Consider the following 12,500-nt stretch of genomic DNA (forward strand, 5'->3'; position numbering starts at 1 on the left):
CCACCTTGCTTTCGTTTTAGGTAGAGGTGGTCCACGTCACTGTTGATGTGGAAATTATGAGTGCTTGTTAGTATCATCCGGATTTTCGCATCAATTGCTTGGATATCATCAAGGGAAGCAGCCCAAATGTTGGTATGAGTACTGGCATTGCAAGCACATTGTAGGCCACTGTTTCATTGAATGCAGATAGTTCCGAGGTCCAAATTTTCTTTATTTGGTTGTAATATTCATTAGTGAGACGTTTTTTTGCTACAGGTTCCATTGTAAGATATGTTTTCATCTACTCCTAGATACCTGTAACATTCCTCATCAGATATAGAGGAAACAGTCAAGTCATTAATGAAGATGTTGCTAGTCTAATTTACAGTTTCCCTCTTTTCACAATCGTATAGTAACATTTGTCCTGCCCAAACTCCAACCCCACATCCTTTGAGAAAGTTGTAACCAGGTCAAGGTTCTTTTCCATCGCGTGTACACTATTTGTATATAGTTTCAAGTCATCTACAAAGAAACAGTGTGTAATATTGCTATTCCTGTTTCCTTGTGAACCAGTGAGGTATCCTTCAGATTTCCTTAACATGGATTAACAGAATACCCTCTCCACGTGAGAGTATATCAAATCCAGAATTATCTTTCTCGGAAAATTTCAGATAGGGCACATTTCACAAATATATAACTCTGACTACTACTACTACTACTACTACTACTACTACTACTACTACTACTACTACTGCTGCTGCTGCTGCTGCTACTGCTGCTGTTACTGCTGCTGCTGCTGCTGCTGCTGCTGCTGATGATGATGATGATGCTACTACCACTACTGCTGCTGCTACTACTACTACTACAATAATTATTGCGGTTGTGCCAGCTATTTACTGTAGTTGTAGTAGGGGGAGAGTGGTCAGTTACTTTAGTCAGTGATGTAGTTTCGCTGGTAGGCAGTACAGAATTTGTATGCGTGTATGTATGTATATATATGTATGTATATATATGTATGCATATATATATGTATGTATTAAGCATTGTTATTTACCCTTCTAAACTTTTCAGGAGACGCTCCATTTCGAATTCTGCTTCTCTATACATGGTTGTACATACGAAAATTTTGCTCACTTTGGATACCCCGGTCAACATTTCACTCATCTTATCATGTCCGGTATGAATTCCTTCTGGTTTGTAATTCAAATGCAAATGATGTTCGAGGAAGATATTGTTGTAAGTAAAACTTAAGAAGTTCGATTCCGAAGATTTCAGTATGGAATTTGGTACAGGTGTATGGTTCATGCCCAGCATTAGAAATGGTAACAACCAAAGTAAAACTGCAATTCCTAAACAAAACCACGAAGCGAGAGTTAATCCTGACAGGGCAGACAACTTTACGACATGAAAAAAACCATAGAAATTGTCGAAAATTATGATCAAGATTGTGATCGGAGTGACGAATAGTGTTGGTAGGTAAATACCACTATGTGTAAGGCATATTCGTGCTGATACGTAAGTGGATGCATGCGATAATAAACCGGCAAAGAGGTGAATCAAGAGTCCATCTCTGAAGGTTTTTGTTGAGTTTATATTATCGAAACCTTGCATTAAGCTGTAAAATGATTCTTTGAAAGTGTCCTGCCGATTTAAGTAAGTTATAACAACGGCTAAAACAAAAAGTACTACCAATTTCAAAACAGTATAAACTATACCGGCATTTTTACGACCATCAACGAAGCCGTCTTGAGATCGTATTATAAACGTTGCTATTCCGGGGCACCACGTGAAAGATAAAGCCAATAAGGATGTGGACAAAATTAGAGATTCTGAAATAGTCAAGATTTGGCTAAAACCAGTCACAAATGACGTGGCCACAACTAATGCAACAGAAATTAGTCCGAATGCAGTACGAAGAATATTCTTCAGAGATTTAGTGTTTGAATTGGTGTTATCATGGTCCAATATCCACTAGAAAAAAAGAAAGAAAAGAGAGAAATAAGTACAAATGTATTTGGTATTTTCTAATGGTAGGCCATATTACATGTCAACATTTCATACAATTTAGCAATGAAACTGGCAACATTTACATGTGTATCTTATATACAAATTATTAGTTAGTTCAGTAAGTTGAATATATTGCTGGCATGTAAAAAGGGCTTTATATTTAAATATGTATCTGTGTGTGCGTGCGTGTGTGTATACATACATGTGTGTGTGTACGTATATATATATATATATATATATATATATATATATATATATATAACGTGAGAGAGAGTTAGGGTTATTGATAGAAAGGACAACAAAAGAAAGAAAGAGACCTCGACATTATGTAAATAGAGGAATTTATCTGTAAAAATATGTGACACTTATTCGGTAGCCATGATAAAACTCCGAGTTTATGATGTCGGGGTGGGAACCCACGCCAACATCTCTTCAGTTATACGGCCATTGAAAATTCCTGTGAGAAAAAAAAAATACGCGCATATAATATATTATTTTAATTTTTACTTTTATTTTTATTATTTTTTTCACAGGAATTTTCAATAGACGGATAACTGAAGAGATGTTGGCGTGGGCTCCCACCCCGGCATCCGAAACTCGGAGTTTTATTATAGCTACCGAATAAGTGTCACATATTTTTACAGGTATATATATATATATAAATATATATATATATATATATATATATATATATATATATATATATATATATATATATACATATATATATATATATATATATATATATATATAAGCAAGAAGAAAATGGAGTGTGTGTATATATATATATATATATATATATATATATATATATATATATATATATATATAAATTTATTGAATAACATGTACTTATTTAAAATACTTACAATTGTTTCAATTTTACTCAATACTATTTACAACTTTATAAATAAAATAAAATAAAATTTGCATTTGGAATATTATATGAGTAAAACCTCATCAGGACTAATTGACATAAAAGGATTACATGTGGTTAGGTTGAGATTTAAAAACAAACTGAATAAACGAAGTTATGTTTATATGTGTGTGGGGATGTTAAATATATTTTATAAGAAAATAAAAGAAAAGAAAATACGAATAAAAATTTTAATTAAAACAAATAAAAAAATATAGCCATTATAAATTTTTATGTCTATAGATTGTACTAATTTATGTGTGTGTGTGTGCGTGTTTGGAAGAATAAACGAATTCGTTTAGATATTTATACTTGTGCGCGTTGCTATTTTATAATAAAAATAAAAGTAAAAATAAAAATAATATATTATATGCGCGTATTTCCATTTATAATTATTTGTGTGTGTATGCGTGTTAACTTATTTTAAAACGAAGGGACCATTGAAATTGGATTTACGTTAATATATATTATGTTTACCAGTAAGATTTTCAATTAATATATTTATTAACTATTATAGATATTAATTAACCATTAAATTCATGGATATTAAACAATAAATATTATTATTAATTAAAACATACAACTTAATCTTAGCAGTTATATGAAATTATTTTGTCTAATTAATTAAGGCGGCGAGCTGGCGGAAACCTTAGCACACCGAGCAAAATGCGTAGCGATATTTCGTCTGTCTTTACGTTCTGACTTTAAATTCCGCCGAGGTCGACTTTGCCTTTCATCCTTTCAGGTTCGATTAAATAAAGACCAGTTACGCACTGGGGTTGATATAATCGACTTAATCCCTTTGCTTGTCTCCTCTATGTTTAGCCCACTGTGGGCAATAAAGAAGTAAATATTTTTTCTGCTTAATTTGTATTAATCCAGGGTTTAGGATAATGTGTATCACATGATTATTTTGGGTGTTTGATATAAGGAATTCGTGTCTTACGTCATCAAAGGTTTTGCTGTTATTATTAACCCTCTATTTTGTTTATTGATTAAAAGACATATATTGTCATAACATTCAATATAATATAATATATTTATTTATCACACTTACCAATATAATATATTTATTTATCATACTTACCATTCCCTGTTTAAAAGATAGTGAAACTATCTGCAAGCAGAGCACACTGCTTAGTAACGGGATAAGGATAATCGGATGAAGTTTGGGACCGACTATCATAAGAAAAAATATTAATGCGGTGCTTTCCATTATAGAGCAGACGATACCCTGAAAATGGATAAAATAGTAATAGCATGAATCAGACTGTTGGAAGAAGCGGTCAAAAATCGGAGAGACAGATAGACAGACGGGGTGAAAGCGAGACAGAGAGAGAGAAAGAGAAAGAGGAAATTATGAATGAAAAAAAAAAAAAATATTAAATTTGTGACATACTAATAGAAAAGATGGCAGCGACGGCCATTCGCTTAATTTGCCATGGAGGAGAAAAGACGTGCACCACAAAAGTTTGACTATAGTAATAATTTCGGGCACAGCAAGCACTAATGTCATTGTAGCTATCCTGTAAAGAGAAAAAGGAAAATTGTTAAAAACCTTCCATCAAGGCAACGTTTTTTCTTTTTTTTTTTTTTTTAAGATAAGAAAAATACGATCGTGATTCCACGATATTGATTATTCTAATACTGTTTTCAGATAAATTCGTTTTTGTTTTTTTTTGTTTGTTTGTTTGTTTTTTTTGTAGTTGTTTTTGTTTCTTCTCCTTCGTACTCAGTCATTATATGTTTGAAAAGAGGTAAAATTTATTCAAATCTCAAAAATGTAATTTCTAATGTAACTGAGTTTGAAAAACTTGGTTACAGGGTCTCCAAGATTGTCTCCCTTGTGTGTCAGGACGTATTTATTATTCTCAGCAATTTAGGGTCCAAGAATAGAAAGTTACTGACCTCCACAAGTTTTATATTATCATTGGAATTTATGGCAAGTGGCTTTAATTCACATTGATTGTCCCATTGCCATGTATAACAACTCAAAACCATAGAAACTATTGTACAAAATGTACCAGTGCTCACTGGGGATCCAAAAATGAACATTCTGAAAACACATAAATTCCTCAAATACAAAAGAGCAACACAAATCGCTGAAAAGACTTCTAACAAGTGCAAAGCTTTACACAAAAACCACGAAACCAACAGTTAAAAAATGCGAACGCCCAAACTGTAGAACATGCCTAAACCTACTGGAAGGCTCAGAATTCTTTTTCAAACAAGGAGAGAAGTTTTCTATAAAAAACCAACTTCACTTGTGTTTCCGAGAATCTAATTTATGTTATAACTCGTTCAGATTGTGGACGTAACTATATAGGACAGTTAAGTATGACACTGAGACGGAGAACCACACTACATAAGGAACAAACTCGGTTCCCGCAGTGCAGATAGATTCCTTTGAGTAAACACATAGAGAGATGTGCAGGTAATATCCAACCAAACTTCACAGTTTCCCCATCTACCAGAGCAAAGAAACAATTTCTGTTTAAGAACATTTAAATAAAGAAAATTTATTTATTAACAAATACAGAACAAGCCTAATAATGAACGCATAACCCAGTTTCATTGTTACCACTTACGTAATTAATTGTGTAAATGTCCGCAATTAATCAGTGTGATCGTCACAGCAATATGATTACTACTTACGTAATTACGTAAGTAGTAACAATGAAATCGTGTTTGTGATTAATCTTTATATTTTGTATCTTTTCATTTGTCTTGCTCGCTTACGTACTGGCGTTTGCTGAATTTTCTTGAGAACGATCTTTCCTAAGTGGTCAGACCATAGGTGGTCTTCTAGCATAATGGATGTTCACTTAGTGGTCATCCGTCTTATATGTATATATATATTTCTGTTACTGATTTATTCACATAATCCTTTTCATTATTCTTTTTATTATTATGAATTAGCAGTTTTCATTATTTATTTGTATTACGTTTTATTTTTTATATTCCTATATCACGCACCACACAAATGCCCACGCATGCACACGCACACACACACGCGCAAACACACGTACACACACACCACACACACACATGAGCGCACATATACTTCCACACGCACACAACCCTCCACACACCCAATACACACATAAAACACACACACATGCATACATATACACGCACGTACATACACTGCCACACACAATCACACGCACATACACACACACACACATCCCCAAATGCACACACGTACACACACATATATATACAGCGAGAGTGAGACAGAGTGACAGTCACACAACCATACACATGTGCATACACTCGCACATATATACACACTCACACTCCGTCTATGCACACATGCCAACAAATCCACACACATCTATTCACATACCCTTCAGACTGCCTCTGACACACTACTCATCCTTCCATCTACGCACATATGCAAACACACACACATACACACACACACACACACACACACACACACTCAGGCACACCCACCCATTCAAAACACCTGTCACTATACCTGTTAACCTCTCAGAGCCCTGTGTCATTAACACACAATCATACAAGTCGTACCACACGCACACAGATCCTACAACACCACACACACACACATACAATACTCACACCAAGTCAAACACACACACAGTTAATACCACGGAAGCACACACACACACACACATACACATACACGCATACACGCTACCACGCTCTCAAACACGCACGCAGTTACTGCAACACACACACTACCTCACACACACACATACCGACCATCTTCCCAATCCCCTGTCCCAGAAAGCACTTCCTCTTCATTCCTTCTACTTCCGGTCACTTCAGAAATGTAACCACACGCGGACTGTTGACGATTTTTTTCCTCCTTCCTTCTTTCCCTTTGGACTTGCCGCTTTTTCCTGTTTTCGAAGGAGAGCTATGTCATGTTCAAAACGTAAAACCACTACTCCCTTCTTTCTCATAGTTCGTATTTGTTTTACGCAAACAAACTTTTCTATATATGCTTTCAGTGCGAATGGTTTTGTTATACGTCATGGTATTTTACAAACCTGTAAATAATAATAATAATGGCATTTTCATATAAGCTTAATGTTTATGGCGATCACCGTGCAATGACTAAGGAAAACAGTCTAAAAGTAACACACCTACTCGCGTCAACAAAAGGATTGGGTTCGAGTCAAACGCGGAAAGACAGCCTTCTTTTTTTCTGCCGCGGGCTTATATGCGTCCGAGGGCTTATAATGCGTCCCCAATTAGATTAGTTGATAAAGTCTTTTGTACAAACAAGGTAACATGAACTGATTTTCAAAGAAGTTCCATAAGAGAAATAGATGTACATACCATGTTTCTTTGGATTCGTGCTCGTGAAGGTGCAATAAGTAGAGAAAAGTGAGTTTGGTTAATGTAAAAAGGAATGTGTTTAAAATGAAGCCAATAATTTTGAACAGGATCTGAAAAAAATAAATAAAAATAATAATAATATTTTATTATTGGCACAAGGCCTGGAATTTGGCAGGAGGGGACTAGTCGGTTACATCGACCCCATTGCTCAACTGGTACTTATTTTATCAACCCTAAAAGGATGGAAGGCGAAGTCGACCTGGGCGGCATTTGAACTCGGCGCGAGGCCCACTGGTAAGAGTATAGCACTCTTGATCATAAGAATCTGGTTTCGATTCCCGGAATGGGCAGTGCCTTGTTAGAAGGAATTTCTAAAAATTTATCTCTCCCAATACGTAGCTGGTACCAGTTGAGAGTAAGCTGGTTAACCACTGGAAAATTAAACATGGCAGAAAAAAATTAAGCATTACATACCTCAAAATTCATTTTATTTCTTACGTTTCAACTGCAAAATCTCTCCCAATTCATACCCTACTGTCTAAGAATATTGAGTCCTAATTGTATAGTGACTGGAATAAAAACAACGGGATGATCAGGGTTAGAATGTCTTTGGTTAAAGGTTTGCTCAATAATGGCTGCTACTGGTTCATGGTTACAGTGTGTATGTGTGTGTGTGTGTGTGTGTGTGTGTGTGTGTGTGTGTGTGTGTGTGTGTGTGTGTTTGTGCGTGTGTGTTAGAAACCCAGAATATGATTGGCAACATAATATGGCAAAAAATGCGATGTGTAGTGAAAAGGAACAGCTTGAACGTTATTGTTGTTCTTATTATTATTACTTTTAGAGCGGTTTGGAGGGGATGGTTGTGTTATTTGCACTTTCATGTGGATTTTTTGTTTTGTGTTTGAACGAGTGTGTAAAGATAGGGTTTTCCTGAATAGCTGTTCTTTTCAAAGAATCCTGAGTGTGAATGATAATTGATAAATAATAAATGGTTATATTGATCATTATTTCAAGTGTGCAGGGTGAAATTACTTATACAACATCCAGTGACATTAAATATAGGCCATGGATAGAAAGGGACTAAGGTCTTGCTTGATTGGTCATGGAAAAATAGGGGACCGTAGCAGCTCTCTCTTAGTATTAGTAATAGCAGCCAAATAAAAAATGAAGACCGACAATTGAAGTGGATATAAAAATACAATTGAAAAGCACTAAATATGAAAAAAATGTAATAGGATGAAATTCATAGGAAAAATATATAAGAATATATATAAGACAATGTAATAAATGAATAAACATAAAAATGAATAAACAAAAAACTTAAACATTAAAGTAAATGAAATCTTTGAAGTACAATCTACATAGCGGTCTTCACACAGTTTCTGCTTATCCAGTTTGACTCACAAAGCACGAACCGATACGAGACTATAGGAAGAGACTTGCTCAAGATATCACTTCATTCTGCAAGGTAGAACACGGGACCTTGTGTAACAGGAAGAGGACTTCTTACGTAATAAGCCATAATGCATCGGTGTATGTATATATATATATATATATATATATATATATATATATATATATACGTTTTTTGCAACGTCTTGTACCCAGATATGCATCTATATATACATGTAGATGTAGGTATGTACATACATGTACGTATATATGCATATACTCATATATTATTTGTATATGTATATATGTGTATATATATATATATATATATATATATATATTTCTCCTTGTCTCCGTATTCTTTCTGTTGAAGAGCGTAGCTCGAAACGTCAAAGACTTTCCGTATTCCCGAGCGTCATACTAATATATACTTTTGTTATTTACACCACCTGTCCTCGTCTGTTGTTATTTTTTGTATATTCTCTCATATATATATATATATATATATATATATATATATATATATATATATATATATATTATAATAAAAGGTAAAATCATTAATAATTTTACCAGGTGGTCAGCGCAGAAATAAAAACCTCATTTTACAAAATATTTTGTAATTATATCCATAATTATAACAAGGGATTGGCTTTACGCCTCACCACGCACTGTAGAAATAGACGCCAAATGCCCCATTACCACCTTAAAATCTCCGAGAACAACACACTATATAGTGTGTTGCTCAAAATATCACTTCATCCTGCAAGGAAGAACACTAGAAATTGTGTAACTATGGATGGTCATAAACCACCTGTAGCTCAAACACGAAATCAGATCCGCTACAAAGGAACAAAGCTATGCTCATGAAGACGCAGTTAAAGGAGAAGTATACTGCAAGTTCAAAGTATCACAAAAGGGATAAACCGACAAAGACTAAATTGGAATTACAAGCAAAAATTCAGGTACAAACAATGACCCGAGATCCACACAACACATAATTTCTTATGGAATGTTTATTGAAAAAATTCAATAACTGTTTTATTGCAGACATAAGTTACACTAATATAAAATAGGTACAGGTGTGGCTGTGTGATAAGAAGCTTGCTTTCCAACTACATGGTTCTGGGTTCAGTCCCGCTGCGTAGCATCTTGGGTAAATGTCTTCTACTATAGCTTCGGGCTGACCAAAATCTTGAGACTGAAAGAAGCCCCGTCATATATACATTCTTTTATTCGTTTACTTGTTTCAGCCATTTTGACTGCGGCCATGCTAGAGCACCGCTTTTAGTCGAACAAATCGACCCCAGGACATATTCTGTGTAAGCCTAGTATTTATTCTATCAGTCTCTGAGGCCAAACCGCTAGTTACGGGAACGTAAACACACCGACATCGGTAGTCAATCGATGGTAGAGGGACAAACACAGACACACAAATATATAAATATATATATATATATATATATATATATATATATATATATATATATATATATATATATATATACACATAGCAGTGATGCAGCACTTAGACAAATTACTGAAGCTACACACATAATAGAAGAGAAACCTAGCCTGAATAGGAAACTAGAATGGAACACTAACATACACCACTAACAAACCACAAACCACACCATGTGACAACATGTTACCCATAAACCAATAATAATATGAACAAAGTATAATACAATACATAGATAAACAAATGGAATTAAATAGTACATACGTTAACAAAATTTAATTAAACACAAAACACACACACACACACATGAACAAATAAATAAAAACAAATACAAACGAACACGTATTAACAGAGTATATAGGTGATACAGACACTCCCCATACACACATGCACTTACAAAAGACACAGACACATTGAAGGACACGCATGCGTAGACACATACAATAGGAATACAAAATACAAAATGGCTGATAGTTAGCAAGGTGAGACACACATAAGAAGGAAGGAAACCAAGGACCACTGATGAGGTCACAGAAGTGTGACGAAAGAACTCTGGCCGAAATAAGATTAAGGTTAATGTAATATAAAGCTGAAGCAAATTAACACCAAATATACAGTGCGTGTGTTTTTATTGGCTAAACTGGCAATATGACCATCCCCAAGTACAACAACATATATATATATATATATATATATATATATATATATACATATACGACGGGCTTCTTTCAGTTTCCATCTACCAAATCCACTCACAAGGGCTTGGTCGGTCCGAGGCTATAGTAGAAGACATTTGCCCAAGGTGTCATTGCTAAATGAATTTGAGAACTAGTGCTTCATTGAAATTTTCTCGTTCTGCATGATCATGAAATTGTCCTCAAAACATCAAATAATTATGTCACGCTACAATAGTTTTGTGTAGCACAGCTGTGAAAATTGTTTTCAACTGAGACGCCACCCATTTAATTGTGAACCAATTTGGTTGTATGAAAAAATTAACAAAGCATGATTGTATGGTAAGAAGCTTGCTTCCCAAACCACATGGTTTCAGGTTCAGTCCCACTGCGTGGCACTTTGGCCGAACCATTTCTATTATAGCCCCGGACCGAATAATGTCTTTAGAATGAATGTGGTTGGCGAAAACCATGTGGAAGCCCGTCGTGTGTGCGTATGAGTGAGTGAGTGTGTGTGTGTGTGTGTGTGTGTGTGTGTGTGTGTGTGTGTGTGTGTGTGTGCGTGCGTGTCTATGTTAGTCTTCTCCCACCGTTTGACATCCGATGCTCGTTTATTTACGTTACTCTAACTCAGTAGATCGACAAAGAGTCCAATAAAATACTAAACTTAGGATTAGATTTGTCGGAGCTCCAGCATTGCCGCTGTCCAATGACTGAAACAAATAGGAGACAAAAAATATTGGCACTGTATTCTATACTTCGATAAGAATGGCGTAGGATGTTTCATGGGCTTGTGTGTCATACTGATATTCGTTGTTTTGTTGTTCTTTCTTTTGATCACAAATAAAAAAGAAAAAGAAAGTCCAACATTGTGGGACTTGAGCGCGGAGCTTAATGGAATGAACTAAATAACACAAAGTACGGAGTCTGATCAAAAAGTGTCCGGACTGTTCCCATAGTAACGATGCTAAAGCATGCAGAGTGAAGACACTTGGCACAGATTGATCTTGAACTCTACTGTGCATGGGCGTTAAGTTTCAAAGTTCTAGTTCCCATCTGCTGTTTGCAGCAATGCTTGGAAGGAAGGTGTGTAACGTGTGATCGTTGCATTGACCGTGACGGAAAAAGTTGAGAAGATAATCTGCATCAAATTTTGCCAAAAGCTTGGTGATACCTGCTGAGAAGCCTACGCAAAGTTTTCAAAAATATGTCATCGTTCTCGACACAATCAAGATCTTGTGCAACTGACCACACGTTACTTCCAAGCACTTCAGGAAATACCTGCCGGTGTCCTGGGATCCACACGATATCAAGGTCAATTATGAATAACAGCCAAAAGGAAGGCAGTCCCCTGTTGTTGACATAGAGTGACAAAGTTTTCCTCCTCCATTTCCTAGAGAGCCACTTGCTACAGAGGCTATGTTCCAACAGATTTTAGTGTCTGATGATACGCTAGATAATCCCTTAGACCGGTCATATCTATCTTCATATATATATATATATATATATATATATATATAAAACTATTTTACTTTTTGTTTCGAAAAATTATAGAACTGCTTCGAAGTGCTTAGGTTGAACCCGAGACGCTAGATAGAAGTAATATAATTTAAAGAAGAAAGAAAAATTAGATATGTATCTTGTATTTACTCTATCTTTAATAGATCTAGCCTAAAGCGATCCTACTCTTCCCCGCCCAACTTTGAGTCTATCGTAACAGCCTCTAATAGACGAAAACTTTCTATTATCAAAATAC

The 12,500-nt window shown here is 35.1% G+C and overlaps 1 protein-coding gene across 2 annotated transcripts in view; it reads right to left on the reverse strand.

The window, feature by feature from the left end:
• LOC106883289 (uncharacterized) overlaps positions 1–12,500 on the reverse strand; it is a 26,836-nt gene that overhangs the window by 4,600 nt on the left and 9,736 nt on the right. The window contains exons 2-6 of one of the 2 annotated variants that reach the window (XM_089357035.1): positions 7,691–7,785; positions 7,217–7,326; positions 4,302–4,428; positions 3,990–4,136; positions 1,034–1,950 (exon numbers count right to left, since the gene is read on the reverse strand). In XM_089357035.1, the coding sequence (XP_089213161.1) occupies positions 1,034–1,950; positions 3,990–4,136; positions 4,302–4,428; positions 7,217–7,326; positions 7,691–7,702 (1,313 nt within the window). In that variant the 5' untranslated portion in view covers positions 7,703–7,785. The remainder of the gene's footprint in view (positions 1–1,033; positions 1,951–3,989; positions 4,137–4,301; positions 4,429–7,216; positions 7,327–7,690; positions 7,786–12,500) is intronic. The other variant, XM_089357036.1, reaches the window with a different exon arrangement.

This window comes from Octopus bimaculoides, chromosome 9 (assembly GCF_046866305.1).
Source record: "Octopus bimaculoides isolate indiv1 chromosome 9, ASM4686630v1, whole genome shotgun sequence".
NCBI lineage: Eukaryota > Metazoa > Mollusca > Cephalopoda > Octopoda > Octopodidae > Octopus > Octopus bimaculoides.